Below are 16,075 nucleotides of genomic sequence, written 5' to 3' on the forward strand. Positions count from 1 at the left end.
CCCACCTCCATCTCCCAAAGTGCTGGGATTACAAGTGTGAACCACCACATCTGGCTCATCATTTTGTTTTTTGAGACAGGGTCATGCTCTGTCTGTCATTTAGGGTGAAGTGCAGTGGCATGATCACAGCTTGGTGCAATCAACTTCTTGGGCTCAAGTGATCCTCCCACCTTAGCCTTCCAAATAGCTGGGGCCACAGGCACGTACCACCAGACTTGGCTAAATTTTTTTTTTTTTTTTTTTTTTTTTGGTGGAAATGGGATCTTGTTATGCTACCAGGCTGGTCTCAAACTCCTGGCCCCAAGCAGTCGTACCACCTTGGTCTCCCAAAGTGCTTGGATTGTAGGCATGAGCCACTGTACCTGCCCTGTTTTGTTTTGTTTTGTTTTTGAAACAGAATCTTGCTCTGTCGTCCAGGATGGAGTGCAGTGGTGTGATCACGGCTCACTGCAGCCTCGACCTCTTGGACTTGAGCAATCCTGCCTCAACCTCCCAAGTAGTGGGGACCACAGGCATTCACCACCACACCCAGCTAATTTTTTATTTTTTGTGGAGACAGGGTCTCACTGTGTTACCCAGGCTGTTCTCCAACTCCTAGCTCAAGTAATTCTCCTCCCTCAGTCTCCCAAAGTACAAGGATTACAGGCATGAGCCACCATGCCAGCCATGTTTATGTTTCGAAAATTAGATTCTTTTTGTCTGTTGTTTGTGTGTAAAATGGAGTTCTGCTATATATATTGAATTTTTTTGGTCTGACTTCTTTTTTTATGGGTTTTTTTTTTTTTTTTTTTTTGAGACTAAGTCTTGCTCTCGTCCCCTAGGCTGGAGTGCAATGGCAAGATCTTAGCTCACTGCAACCTCTGCTTCCCAGGTTCAAGCGATTCTCTTGCCTCAGCCTCCTGAGTAGCTGGGATTACAGGCGTTTGCCACCATGCCCGGCTAATTTTTGTATTTTTAGCAGAGATGGGGTTTCACCATGTTGGCCAGGCTGGTCTCGAACTCCTGACCTCAGGTGATTCACCTGCCTCGGCCTCCCAAAGTACTGGGATTACAGGCGTGAGCCACGGTGCCCGGCTTTTTGTCTGACTTCTTACATTATTTTGAGATTCATCTATATTGTAGCTGTAAATTGTTAATTATTTTTTATTGCTGAGTAGTTTTCTTTTATACAGGTTGAGTATTCCATATCTGAAATTCATGATATTTTTGGATTTGGGGATATTTGCATTATATACTTACTGGTTGAGTATCCTAAATCCAAAAATCCAAAAGCTGAAATGGCTCGAATGAGCATTTCTTTTGAGTGTCATGTAGGTGCTCAGAAACATTCAGATTTTGAAGCATTTCTCAGTTTGTATTTTTAGATTTGGGATGTTCAACCTATATGATATAGTGCAAATCATTTAGTCATTTGCTTGTTGGCAGATGTTTGGGTTGTTTCCAGTTTTCCTCCATCACAAATGAAGCTGCTATGAACATTCTTCCTAAGTCTTCGTGTGGGCATATGCTTTTATTTCTCTTGAGTAAATACCTAGGAGTAGGATGGCTAAATCAGTCATGTGGTCGTTGCATGTTTAATTATTTAAGAAACTGCTAAACTATTTTCCAAAGTGTTTGAAACATTTTATATTCTCACCACAAGCTTCTTTGCCAACATTTGCTACAGTCAGTCTTTTTAATTTTGTTTATTCTAGTGGGAGTGTAGTTATATAATATTGTGATTTTAATTTGCATTTCCTTGATAGCTAATGATTATTTATTAGTGTGCTTATTTGCCATCTCTGTATCTTGTCTGGTGAGGTGTTTTTTCAAATATGAAATAGGAATGAATTGTCACTCTTATATCTTGGTCTGCACGTGCAGTATTCCAAAATGATGTAAATGTTTTAAGTGGAGATTGATTGTACTTCTTTAAAAATAGGCTTTAATGGCCGGTGCAGTGGTTCACGCCTGTAATCCCAGCACTTTGGGAGGCCGAGGCGGGCGGATCATGAGGTCAGGAGATCAAGACCATTCTGGCTAACACGGTGAAACCACGTCTTTACTAAAAACACAAAAATTTAGCCAGGCATGGTGGTGGGCACCTGTAGTCCCAGCTACTCGGAAGGCTGAGGCAGGAAAATGACATGAACCTGGGAGGCGGAGCTTGCAGTGAGCCGGGATCATGCCACTGCACTCCAGCCTGAGTGACAGCGAGACTCCACCTCAAAAAATATATATATAGGCTTTAATTTGTAATGGTAATTCACAAGTGATTGAGCTGATGCCAGTGTAATTAGAAGAAATAACTGCCATTGTCCTGTATTCCAACAGGTTGCAGCATTGCAGGAAGAGAAAAGTAGTTTGTTGGCAGAGAATCAGGTATTAATGGAAAGACTCAATCAATCTGATTCTATAGAAGACCCTAACAGTCCAGCAGGAAGAAGGCATTTGCAGCTCCAGACTCAATTAGAACAGCTCCAAGAAGAAACATTCAGGTAAAAGACAACTCTTTAAAATCTGATTTTTAAAAATTTGTTAGCTGTCATTTAAAGTTAAGAATATATTGGCCAGGCACATTGGCCCATGCCTGGAATCCCAGCACTTTGGGAGGCTGAGGCAGGCTGATTGCTTGAGTTCAGGGATTCAAAATCAGCCTGGCTAACATGATGAAACCCCATCTCATATAGCCAGGCATGATGGCGGGTGCCTGTAATCCCAGCTACTCGGGAGGCTTGACATGAGAATTGCATGAACGGGGGGTGTGGAGATTTCAGTGAGCTGAGATCGTGCCATTGCACCCCAGCCTGGGTAACAGAACAAGACTGTCTCAAGAAAAAAAAAAAAAAAAAAGAATATAATGTTAGGACTTCTGGGAAACTGTAGACCATTGAGGCTCCATAATGAACAACTTCTCAGAATCTCCTCATACAACATGAAACTACTTCACGTCTAAGAAATGTTCTATCAGAGCGCCACCTTCCTTATTACTTGAAGACAGAATGCCAGAATAACTGAGTGACAGGAAGAAATCAGACACCAGCCCTCCACCCCACACCTGCCCCTCTGGGAAACAAAGGTGACTGAGGAAACTTTCAAGAAAGACCGAGGAAGAACATTTGTGAAGCGGCCTGCAGGCGAGTTGGCATGATCACCAGAAAGATTAAATTTCACTGAAAATCTGAAATGACTTTTGTTTGGAAAAGTAATGGTCAGAGTAGACCATAAACCACAGATTAGGGATTTCAAAATAAGCACATCTTCGGGAAGAGCCATGAAAAGTTGCAGGCAGGGATTTTTAAAAGACAGATGGATTTATAGACTTATAGAAATCTATATATATGTGTGTGTGTATGTGTGTGTTTATAGAAATAGGCTTATTTAAAGGGGTGAGCTGATTTAAAAGGACAGGCAAGATTTAAAGGAACTATATTTCAGACATCTTCTGTGGGAAGAAAAGTCCAAAAGAAAGGAAGAAGGGCCCTTTGACCTTTGGGTGGTGAAAGGAAAAAGAAGAAAAAGGAAAATATGTTCTGCAAGATGAGACAGAAGCACAAAATTGAAAGACTTAAGAGTATGAAGAAAATACTTTGTTACGGTTTACTAAAAAGTGCATCATGACTTGTTTCTTACCTAGCCATAGATTTCTAGTGTTAAAACAGAGAAATTAAACATCAATTAGATTTTTACTTTACTGAGTAACTGAGTATGGTAGCATAACTACTATTCTCGTTATTCCTTAGTGAAATGTTTCTGGATTTTTTTTTTTCTTTCACCTTAACAGGAAAAAGTAATAAACTTTTCTTAGGCTCCTTAGAAACCTTAGAAACAGTCCATTCCCTTTGGTCTACATCAGTAGTTCAAAGAATGGTCGAGGCTCCTGGAGGTCCTCTGAGACCATTTTGAAGAATCTGCAAGACCCTCTGTTTTCCAACTATGTGTCTGCAAGGCTAGATTTTCTTCATATACTTCAGCCAAAAACAACATGTCACCAACAGATGGGTGTAGAAACAAATATGAGAACTCAGCTGTCTTCTATTAAAACAGATAATAGAATCACAAAAATGTAAAACAGTGCCACTCTTCTCACTTTTTTGTTTTAGAAAATAGTTATTTTTCGTAAACATTATGTTGTTTTTATTAACATAATGGGTTTATTACTGTAAGCCACTGTGCCAGACCATATGTGTTAATTTTATAATTTTAAAAGCCCTTAAATAAATTGTATCTGCAGTTCTGAAAAGCATTGCATGTTATCTTGCCTTCTGGTAGGGAAATAGTAACCAGTTGTCACCGTTCCCAAGACTTGGGACGGTGGAGTCCATTTTTATGACAGTTAATATTTGAGAATGCAGCTTGTGGCCACTAACATGGGAGACATATTCAAGAAGGCTTTATTCTCATGCTTTATATTTTTCTTTTACTGTTCTAAGGAGAATGAGGAGGCGGTAAATAGTGCTTTCTTGGTCTATTATGTATTGGTTACAGACTAGAAGCAGCCAAAGATGATTATCGAATACGCTGTGAAGAGTTAGAAAAGGAGATCTCTGAACTTCGGCAACAGAATGATGAACTGACCACTTTGGCAGATGAAGCTCAGTCTCTGAAAGATGAGATCGACGTGCTGAGGTAAAAACCTCACCTTCACCTTCACTGCCCAGCACAGTTTGGCTCTAGTGTTAGAAACTCTAGGGTTTCTGAACATCTAGCAAGCTTAAGAGCCAGGCTACCTGGGCTGAGATCCCGGGTCTACTGCTTATGCAATCTCTGTATGGCCGTTTGCTCATCTGCAAAATGGAAACAATACACATGCCTACCTCAGGTTTATATGAGGAATTGAGTGAATTTATGTTTGTAAACACTTGCAACAGTGTCTGGCAATTAAGCGATACACAAGTGTTTGTAAAATAGAAATTCTGACCATCACTTTTTACTTGTACAGCTCTGGAACTGTTCTCTCGCCACGCCCGCAAGGCCTCATTTTCTTGCTGGGCCTTGTTGTTATCCCTTCAGTTCTCTCATGAGGTACCTCACTCCCTGCCACCTCATTTTTTCACTCCTCTTCTTGTACAGTCTCCTCTGTTGATTATCTCAACCATCTACATTTTCTACTTTTGCTCTTTGAATACTGAGAACAGGGGAAATGCGTAATTGATAGTTTTGTGCTGCTGCCAGTCGGTGGCTTCCTTCTGAGCTGGGTTCTTCCCAATGACCCGCCCTCCCCTTGCTCATTGTCTCACTCACAGCCATTCCGATTCTTCAGGATTCTACTCCCCTGGCTGCCCTCCCCCCACACCTCCCATGCCTTAGTCTCAATAGATGACCTTGTCTCCTATAGCAGGAAAGAAAGAGGCCATGAACTGCTGGACACTCCCTGTCTTTTGTCTCCTGCACCTCTAAACTTCACTGGGTTCCCATCCACCCTTTCTTTAGAGAGTATAGACCTGTTATTCTTCCTCCTGTTCAGGGCTAATTCCTTCTTCAGTGCTCTGGACCTCCACCTTTCTGGCCTACACAGGGACTGTGTTACATCAATCCTCATTTCTTTTGCCTTTTGGATCTCTCTCCTTTATACATATACATGCACATGCACATTTAGGTCTCCTTAATCTTAAAGAGAGAGGGAGTTACTACTCTCTCCTTCCCACCAGAACCAAACTTAGATTACATAAGGTAAAACTGACGTTCTCTCCTCGACCCTACTATCTGCCCACACTGCCCCACTGAAGCTGCTATTCCGGTCATCACTGATAATTGCCAAATTATTTGGACACTGTTAAACTTACTTTTCTTTTGTGCCACATGTGACTCTGCTGGCTGCCCTCTCCTGCTTGTTTTTCTTAAATTATTATTCTCCATTAAACGTGTAATTGTAACTTAGGTCATATATTTTAACCTGTGCAGAAAATTAACCTGGAATCACTTTTGTCTTATGTTTCCTGGCAATCCTTCTTAATACTGAAACAACTTTTACAAGTGTGGATGTGTTTCTGATTTTTTAATTTCCCATCTAATTCTAGACATTCTTCTGATAAAGTGTCTAAACTAGAAGGTCAAGTAGAATCTTATAAAAAGAAGCTAGAAGATCTTGGTGATTTAAGGCGGCAGGTTAAACTCTTAGAAGAGAAGAATACCGTGTATATGCAGAACACTGTCAGTCTAGAGGAAGAATTAAGAAAGGCCAACGCAGCGCGAAGTCAACTTGAAACCTACAAGAGACAGGTAAAAGAAACACAGCATCTTGATGATGGTTTCAGGCAAGCTCTCAGTTATAGCATGTAGCTTACCAAAATTACTGACTTGTTTTCATGGTATTCTATTTTTTATCTTTTCTTTATTGTATTTATTTTTTTAGGAGACTAAGTCTCACTCTGTCACCCAGCCTGGAGTGCAGTGGCGTGATCTTAGCTCACTGCAACCTCCACCTCCTAGGTTCAAGCAATTCTTCTGCCTCAGCCTCCCGAGTAGCTGGGACTACAGACGCATGCCGCCATACCTGGCTAATTTTTTGTATTTTGGTAGAGACGGGGTTTCACTGTGTTGCCCAGGCTGGTCTTGAACTCCTGAGCTCAAGTGATCCACCAGCCTCGGCCTTCCAAAGTGCTAGGATTACAGGTGTGAGCCACTGTGAGCCACTGTGAGCCACCATGCACGGCCTATTGTATTTATTTATATTTATCTTATATTTAAAGAGCTTTAAACTCTCCATAGCAGATACTTTTATTTTTATTTATTTATTTTTATTTATTTATTTATTTATTACTTAATACTTAAGAAATACACAAATGTAAAAGCATAGTTCAGTAAATATTCATGCTTGAATAAAACATTCTCTCCCCCTCCTCATTACAGGCAGCCTCCATGCTGCAGCTTTCATTCCCATTTGTCTCTCTATACTTTTGCTACATATATATATTTATCCCTAAAAAGTTATAGCATTTTGACATGTTCCAAAACTTTATATAAATTTTTGTCTTTTGCTCAGTGAGATTTGTTTATCACGATAGGTATAGCTTTATAACATTCATTTCCGCTGCTGTATAGTATTTCAGTTAGTCTCTGTACCAAAATTTACCCATTTTCCTGTTAAGAGGCCTACAGGATGTTTCAGCTTTTTTTCCTGTATTAAAAGAAATGCCATATAAATAGTATTGTACAGGTCCTCTACTATACATGTGTGAAGGTTTTACAACTTGATGGAATTTCTGTCTAAGAGTATCATCAATATAGTTAGATATTAGCAGATTGTTCCTTAAAGTTATTGTGTTACCAACAAGCAGTTTATATTCCTGTTGCTTCATATCATCACCAACACACAGTATTGGCAAACTTTAAATTTTGCTGGCCTGGCACAGTGTCTCACGCCTGTAATCTCAACACTTTGGGAGGCTGAGGCAGGAGAATGACTTGAGCCCAGGAGTTCCAGACCAGCCTGGGAAACATAGCAAGACCCCATCTCTAAAAATAACTTTAAGTTAGCTGGGCATGGTGGCATGAACCTGTGGTCCCAGCTACTTGGGAGGCTGAGGTTGAAGGATCGCTTGAGCCCGGGCCTCAGAGGCTACAGTGAGCTATGATTGCACCACTGCGCTCCAGCTTTGCTTTTGTGCTGCATGTGACTCTGCTGGCAACATGGGACATGTAAGACCTTGTCTTGAGAAAAGAAAAAATAAGTAAAGTTTGCCAATTATATAGGTATAAAATGGTGTCTCCTTTTAATTATACTTCGTGTTACTCTGATTACAAATATATTGACTGACCATATTTCTTTTGTAAATTTCCTATTTTTATCTTTTACCCATTTAAAAGATTGAATCATTTACTGATTTCTAAAGGTTGTTTATATGTTCTAGATATTCTTTATCACTTGCATATATTTTTACTTAATCTCCTATAGGTCTATGACTTGTCCTTTTACTTTTTTGAGGTTGATAATTTCAGCATAATGAACTTCAAGTACTTTTATGATTTGTACTTTTTATATTTTAAGAAATTATTTCGTACATAAGTATATAGTCTAATCTTCTCTATTTTCTTTACAAAGATTTAAAGTTTGTTTTGCATATTTAGGTATTTAATCCACTTGGAATTAATTTTTGTGTAGGGTGTGAAGTAGGGATCCCTTTGAGACTCTTTTTGTCTGTGTGGATACTACCTACTACCATTCAGCCTACTACCATTTATTTAATAGTCCTTTCTTCCACAATGACCTGCAATTCTATCTTGTATATCTAAAGTATCCATGTTGTTTATGGGTTGTTTCTGGACACTTTCTACTGTTCCCTTGGTATATTTATCTGTTCCTACACCAATATCACACTCAAGTTTTACAGATTTTTAGCAATTTTGATAGGTGGTAGTGCAGACTCTCATACTTTGTCCTTTTTCAGAAGTCTGTTCTCAGCCCTTTGCTTTCCCTTTAAACTCCAAACTCATGGGAATTGGAATTACTTCGACTCTCTTGATCAATTTGGGGAGAGTTGTTCCTGTCTGAACATGAGACCTTTCCGTGGTCTTACATGTCTTTGGGTTAAGTTTATTAATGTTCTTCTAAAGATTTTGTGCATATTTCATTGTAGTTACTGTTAGGTGCTTTGTGTTTTGGGTTGTTTTTTGAATGCAGTTAGATAGAGATACCATTTTCACTTTATTACTAATTTATATGAATGAAATTAACTTTTATATGTTGATTCTGCAACCTTGCCAAATTCTCATATTACTTCTGATAATGTCTGTAGATTCTCTTGTCAGAAGGGATATAGTAAAGAAATAAAAGGAATTTATGTTTTTTGTTTTTTGTTTTTTCTGAGAGAGGGTTTCGCTCTGTCACCCAGGCTAGAGTGCAGTGGTGCAGCCATGGTTCACTGCAACCTCGACCTCCCCAGGCTCAGGTGATCCTCCCATCTCAGCTTCCCAAGTAGCTAGGACCACAAGTGTGTGCCACCACACTCAGCTAATTTTGTAATTTTTGTAGAGATGGGGTTTCATCATGTTGCCCAGGCTGGTCTTAAATACCCGGGCTCAAGACATCCTCCTGTCTCAGCCTCCCAAAGGGCTGGGATTATAGGTGTGAGCCACTGCACCCAGCCCAATTTCTCCCTTTCTATTCCATATCCTTTTTTTCTTCTTAATCAGCATACCTAGATTTTAGTACAACTTGGAGGGAAAAACAGTAATGGTGGGAAAGCATTCCTTGTTGATTACGTACAGAATGTTTATTTTGCCAGTGTATTACAAAGTTTGCTACATGTTTTTTGTTTGTTTGTTTTCGTCTGTTTGTTTTTGGTTCTTTGTTTTGTTTTGTTTTGAGACAGAGTCTCACTCTGTCATCCAGGCTGGAGTGCAGTGGCACAATCTCTGCTTATTGCAACCTCCACCTCCCACATTCAAGTGATTCTCCTGCCTCAGCTTCCCGAGCAGCTGGGATTACAGACGCCCACCACCATGCCTGGCTAATTTTTGTGTATTGTTAATAGATGCAGGGTGTCACTATGTTGGCCAGGCTGGTCTTGAACTCCTGACTTCCGGTTATCCACCCGCCTTGGCCTCCCAAAGTGCTGGGATTATAGGCATGAGCCACCGTGACCGGCCACTTCATTTTTTAAATGATAATATTTTGTCTACAAACCTTCTTTGTGTGCTTTTTCAAATCTCCCTGGTTATTTTTGATGGTCTCTTACTCCTTTTTGTTTTTTATTTTATTTTTATTTATTTATTTATTTATTTTGAGGCAGAGTCTGGCTCTGTGGCCCAGGTTGGAGTGCAGTGGTGCAATCTCAGCTCACTACAACCTCCACCTCCCGGGTTCAAGCAATTCTCCTGCCACACTCTCCCGAGTAGCTGGGATTACAGAAGTGCATCACCAAGCCTGGCTGAATTTTTATATTTTAGTAGATACAGGGTTTCACCATGTTGCCACCAGGGTGATCTCAAACTCCTGAGCTCAGGCAATCTGCCTGCCTCAGCCACCCAAAGTGCTAGGCTTATAGGTGTGAGCTGCCGTGCCTGGCCTCCTACTGCTTTTAAAATTTAGATTTTCTCTTTATTTTTTTAAGTATGTGTATTTTGTATCTGATAATTCCAATCTGAAATCCTTGGAGATCTTATTCTATTATTTTTTGGTTGTTATTGCTGTTAATGTTTTCCACAGAGTCTTGTTCATTGTGACATATTTCTTTATGGCCTTTATAATTTTGGATTTTGCTCTTTCATTAGCTCATCTTTACCTTGGGGAATCCTGAGGCTCATGGGTTGAGGTTTTGTTTCTGTGGTCAATATGTGTGTTTGTTTATGGCAGACTTTCCACAGCATTACCAACTAATACTCCTCTAATTGCTTGGCTTGGGTTTTCCCAGACAATGCAAGTAGTAAAAATTCAAACACAAGTCCACGTATTATTAACATGCTGTGGTTACAGACTTCCAAGTTACCCTTTTTTCTTTCATTCTTACTTTTTTTTTAAGATAGGATCTCACTCTGTTTCCTAGGCTGGAGTGCAATGGTATGGTCATAGCTCACTGCAATCTTGAACTCCTGGGCTCAAGTGATCGTCCCACCTCAGCCTCCTGAGGAACTAAGACATGTGCTGCCACATCCAGCTAATTTTTAAATTATAGAGACCGGGTCTCACTATGTTGCCTTGTCTGATCTCAAATTTTGGGTTCAAGCCGTCCTCCCGCCTCAGCTTCCCAAAGTACTGGGATTACAGGCGTCAGCCACTGCACTTAACCCCCAAGTTATGCTTTTTTAATCCCAAAGCACTCAGTTTATTTTTCCAGCTGATGAAAATTTTTTTTCCTAGTGCACCTATTTGCTGATTTGTTACCTTTTAGAGCCCAGGGTGGTTTAACAACCACTCATCTCCTTTTAAAGCTCTAGGTTCCTGTTGACACCTCATGGTACCCAGAGCATCTGCATAAACTTCTCATTCTGGTTTTAACCTCTGAGGATTTCCCTTATTTTTTTGTAAGCTTAGCTATGCAATTGGAATCCCCCTGCCCCACCCCAGCATTTATTTTGTTTTATACAAAAAGAATTTCAGACTATCCAGTTATCTCTATTGCTGGAAATGAAAATCCTATAGATTCTTGTATGATTTTGAACATTGTTACACTGGATGATTCTGGTTGGGAACCCATAGTAACTGGGCAGGTTTTTATTCCTAGTTCTCTCCACTGTGTTAGACTGCTGGATCATATGCATTTGAGTACTGGTGGGAGAGGGTTTGGTTTTCTTAAACCTATAGAAGAAAATAGTGATAATTTCTAATGTTTCAGATTATGTATAAGTAATGGTATCTTTCTGTATCAGGTAGTAGAACTACAAAATAGATTATCCGAAGAATCAAAGAAAGCAGATAAACTAGATTTTGAATATAAGCGGCTAAAAGAAAAAGTTGACAGTCTTCAAAAAGAAAAGGATGTGAGTATATGTATTAGGCATTTTGGTTTTGAGCGCTGCTAAAATTAAGGCATTTATGTTTAATTCATGTTTGGCCACATTAATTTATTTTATTTATGAATTTAAAAATTAGAAATCCTGTTTATTTTTAAGCTATAGGAGAATTCCATTTGTGTTTCAGAAATAAGGCAAAAAATTCTAAAGAATATTTTTATAATACTTCATTCAGATTTCTTTTTTATATAGTTATCTTTTCTACCACTGTTGTCTCCTTTACATTGTTCTGCTCCTGACTTTCTATAAGTTCGTGTAGCTTTCTTGTTTTCTGTATGATTAATAGAGGACTTTTTGTTGTTCAGCATATTTCAAATCTTTTAAAAATATTTCTACTTTTTCATGATTTATGAATATTTATTGTCTTTGTTCTTCAATGTTTTATGTCTACTGAAAAGAATGTTAAGAAATTAGTGGCCGGGTGCGGTGGCTCAAGCCTGTAATCCCAGCACTTCGGGAGGCCGAGACGGGCGGATCACGAGGTCAGGAGATCGAGACCATCCTGGCTAACACGGTGAAACCCCGTCTCTACTAAAAAAATACAAAAAACCTAGCCGGGCGAGGTGGCAGGCGCCTGTAGTCCCAGCTGCTTGGGAGGTTGAGGCAGGAGAATGGCGTGAACCCGGGAGGCGGAGCTTGCAGTGAGCCGAGATCCCGCCACTGCACTCCAGCCTGGGCGACAGAGCAAGACTCCGTCTCAAAAAAAAAAAAAAAAAAGAAATTAGTTACTAATTGTTAAAGATGGAGTAGACAGTTTTGTTTAACTGTGGATAGCATATTGCCTTGCACATAGTAGATATCCAGTATTGTTAAATGGGAAAAATTGTTTTAATCTTTTCTTCCTTCTATGATCTTTCCATAGAAAAGCAAAAGGTAAAACATGTTCATGTTCACTATTGTTTATCATTCTATTAGGTAAGACAAAGGCCTCTGATGAATAAATTCTTAAAACGTGAAGCTAACCCTTCATGTTTTTGTGTCTCTCCAGAGACTGAGAACAGAAAGGGATTCTCTGAAGGAAACCATTGAAGAGCTTCGTTGTGTACAAGCTCAAGAAGGGCAGCTCACAACTCAAGGTAAAAACGTTTTGGGAGCACAAACCAGATGATTTCTTTCTTTTACTTTTTTCTTTCTTTCTTTTTTTTTGAAATGGAGTTTCACTCTTATTGCCCAGGCTGGAGTGCAATGGCACAGTCTCTGCTCGCTGTAACCTCTGCTTCCCAGATTCAAGCGGTTCTCCTGCCTCAGCCTTCCAAAAGTTGGGATTACAGGCTAATTTTTGTATTTTTAGTAGAGACAGGGTTTCACCATGTTGGCCAGGCTGATCTGGAACTCCTGACCTCAGGTGATCCACCCGCCTTAGCTCCCAAAGTGCTGGGATTACAGGCGCGAGCCACCACGCCCAGCCAGATGATTTATTTCTAATAGTATAAATAAAACTATTTGGTTCACTTGAACATGATTGTACCAATAGATAAAAATGAAACATTGGGCCCACTTGCACTCCTCTTCGCAAAGCCCAGGCTCCAGCGATTGCCTTTTCTTACTGGTCCAAATGGTGGTCTGAACCCTCAGTCACTGAGCCAATTTCCAAATCAGTCACACCCGCTTTTATCAGAGGAATGCGTAAAAGGTGGAGAGGAATCTGAAAAGCAGTTGGTTCGTCTTAGAAAATGGCCAACCCAGACAGTCTGTGCGGCTCCCTTCCATTCTGAGAGTACTGTGTCACCTTATTTTTGACCTCTAAGCCTTGCGTAAAACAAGCACCCTAAGGAATCGCCCAGCAGTCCAGCTGTCCCTGTGGATGCCGAGTCCCTCCCAAATTGCAGGGCCTGGCTACTGATTGGCCATGAAAGGCCTCCTAGGCCCTCACTGGAGGATCTGAACGCCCCTCCTTGGCGTAGCGACTGGAAGGGGTGGCTCTGGCGAGGACAAGCAGCGGCCTGGGAAGAGTCGGTCATGGGTGGGGCGCACATAAGAGTGGGAACCTGGGAGGCTGGGCTCTTGGTGGGTTGCGGGGAGGAGAGAGCCCACATGTTTCGTAACAATGAAGACACCACCAACCCCTCAGCGCCGCCGGGCTGGGACACATGCCTGACCTGTGTTCCCTTAATGAGGATTCTGTGCTGTTAGGGATTATTTTTATTCCAGCCCTTGACATTTCCGTACTTCATTTCTCAGTCAGCATTGATTTTTAAAACTCTTGTTTTAAAAATCTAGTCTCTTGCCCTGGACTCATTCATCCCACAATTATTTAGCGCCTGCTGTTTGCCAGGCACTGTATCTATTAGTAGAGCTGGAGATACAAAAATAAATTAGGCAATTGTGGTACAAGATGATAAATGCTATAATTGAAACGTGTGCAAGGGCTGGTAGTGACATAAAGGATTTTCCTTGTGGATAGGTTTACCCAGAAAGGCTTCCCAAAGACATAGGATGAGTCAAGAATGAATGATAGGGCTTTAACAGGCCCATGAAAAAAAGTGGATGTTGACTTCTACAGCTTTTGAATTAGACGACGCTGCCGTGCTAATTTCTCCAAAGGAGAAACAAAAGTAGTGTAATAGAGGTATTCTAATACTTCCCTTAAGATAGATACATATTTTGAGACGGAGTCTCGCTCTGTTGCCAGGCTGGAGTGCAGTGGCGAGATCTTGGCTCCCAGGTTTAAGCGATTATCCTGCCACAGCCTCCCTAGTAGCTGGGACTACAGGGGTGTGCCACCATGCCCGGCTAATTTTTTGTATTTTTAGTAGAGACAGGGTTTCACCGTGTTAGCCAGGATGGTCTCAATCTCCTGACTGTGTGATCCACCCACCTCAGCCTCCCAAAGTGCTGAGATTACAGGTGTGAGCCACCGCACCTGGCCAAGATGTAGATGTAGATGTAGATGTAGATGTGTGTGTATATATGTGGATGTGTATATATATATATATATTTTAATCCAAGTGCCATAAAAGATGTTTTAAATCTAATTCCTACTTTGTTGTAAATTGCTTTGGGCAGACAATTTAAGCTTAGATCCAGCAATGCTATTCAGGTTAGGGGCTGTCAGTGTTTTGTAGAAAAGGGCAAATTTAGGCCGGGCATGGTGGTGACACCTGTAATCCCAACGCTTGGGGAGGCTGAGGTGGACAGAGGGCTTGAGCTCACAAGTTCAAGAGCAGCCTGGGCAACATAGCAAGACACCCCCCCACAAAAAAAAAAATTACAAATTAGCTGGTCATGGTGGCATGTGCCTGTGGGCCCAACTACTCAGGACACTAAGGCAGGAGGATCACTTGAGCCTGGGAGGCAGAGGCTCCAGTGAGCTGAGGTCACTCCAGTGAGCTGAGGTCGCGCCACTGCATTCCAGCCTGGGCAACAAAATAAAAAAAAGAAAAAGAAAAGGGCCAATTTAGTAATAGGATTATTTGGCAAGGATGACAGAAACAAAGACTTAATTGCAACTTGAGTTTTTTAAACCTCATCAAGTTTGTGTAAGAATAGTGTTTCTTGGCCAGGCACGGTGGCTCATGCCTGTAATCCCAGCACTTTGAGAGGCTGAGGTGGACAGATCACGAGGTCAGGAGATCAAGACCATCCTGGCTAACACGGTGAAACCCCATCTCTACTAAAAATACAAAAAATTAGCTGGGCATGGTGGCAGGCACCTGTAGTCCCAGCTACTTGGGAGGCTGAGGCAGGAGAATGGCGTGAACCTGGGAGGCAGAGCTTGCAGTGAGCTGAGATTGCGTCACTGCACTCCAGCCTAGGGGACAGAGCAAGACTCTGTTTGAAAAACAAAACCAAAACAAAAAAGAATAGTGTTTCTTACAGCATGGTGAATAATGTTAGAATCACCTGGGATACAGATTCCCAGGTCCACTCATGCCTACAAATCAGGGACTCGGGGGACAAGGTTCAGAAAGGTGAATTTTAAAACAGTGCCCCAGATGCTTTTTGTGCACATCAATGTTTTAGGCCCTCTGGCATAGGATAATGGAGGCAGATGTAAGGTAAAATTCATTTCCTCACTTTGCATGTTGGGAGAACATGTTTATATCTCACCTTTCTGTCATCCCCTTTGTTATCAGTGTGAGATCATACAGTCCTCAAGAAGTATTAATGAAATGACTTACAGAAAAAATTTTCTTAAATAACACTCTGTTGCCTGACACCCCTTATATAAGCAGAAAGGAGTCTGGGACCTCAGCTTCTAAAATGGGAACCATGCTAAGGATCAAAAAGTGAAGACACTTGGGGACCCCCTGTCTTGCAAATACAACCAACCACAGAAGGGCCTGAGAGTAGTTTCTTGGCTTCCTTGACTTCCTTCTCACTTTCCCTTGGTTGACCCAAAAAGACCCAAAGCTCAATCATTTAGGTGGGCTGATGATTCCATATCATTCGAACTTTCAATCACTGAGAGGAAAAAAAAAAAAAAAGATGTGTGGAGATATCCCAAAACATATTTAGGTTAACTTTATGGTATACTTTATTTGATTAAAACACTTAACCATTAGACTGGGCACAGTGGCTGACGCCTGTGATCCCAGCACTTTGGGAGGCCAAGGCAGGTGGATCACTTGAGGCCAGAAGTTGGAGACCAGCCTGGCCAACATGGCAAAACTCTGCCTCTACTAAAAATAGAAAAATTAGC

General features: G+C 41.0%; 1 protein-coding gene across 4 annotated transcripts in view; it reads left to right on the top strand.

Annotated features, from left to right (window-relative positions):
• The window catches only part of HOOK3 (hook microtubule tethering protein 3), a 137,476-nt gene that overhangs the window by 69,098 nt on the left and 52,303 nt on the right, over window positions 1-16,075 (top strand). For 3 of the 4 annotated variants that reach the window (XM_073018059.1, XM_007962356.3, XM_073018061.1), the window contains exons 9-13: window positions 2,314-2,477; window positions 4,468-4,608; window positions 6,000-6,201; window positions 11,290-11,400; window positions 12,422-12,509. In XM_073018059.1, coding sequence (XP_072874160.1) covers window positions 2,314-2,477; window positions 4,468-4,608; window positions 6,000-6,201; window positions 11,290-11,400; window positions 12,422-12,509 — 706 coding nt within the window. The remainder of the gene's footprint in view (window positions 1-2,313; window positions 2,478-4,467; window positions 4,609-5,999; window positions 6,202-11,289; window positions 11,401-12,421; window positions 12,510-16,075) is intronic. The other variant, XM_073018060.1, reaches the window with a different exon arrangement.

Source organism: Chlorocebus sabaeus, chromosome 8 (assembly GCF_047675955.1).
Source record: "Chlorocebus sabaeus isolate Y175 chromosome 8, mChlSab1.0.hap1, whole genome shotgun sequence".
Taxonomy (NCBI): domain Eukaryota; kingdom Metazoa; phylum Chordata; class Mammalia; order Primates; family Cercopithecidae; genus Chlorocebus; species Chlorocebus sabaeus.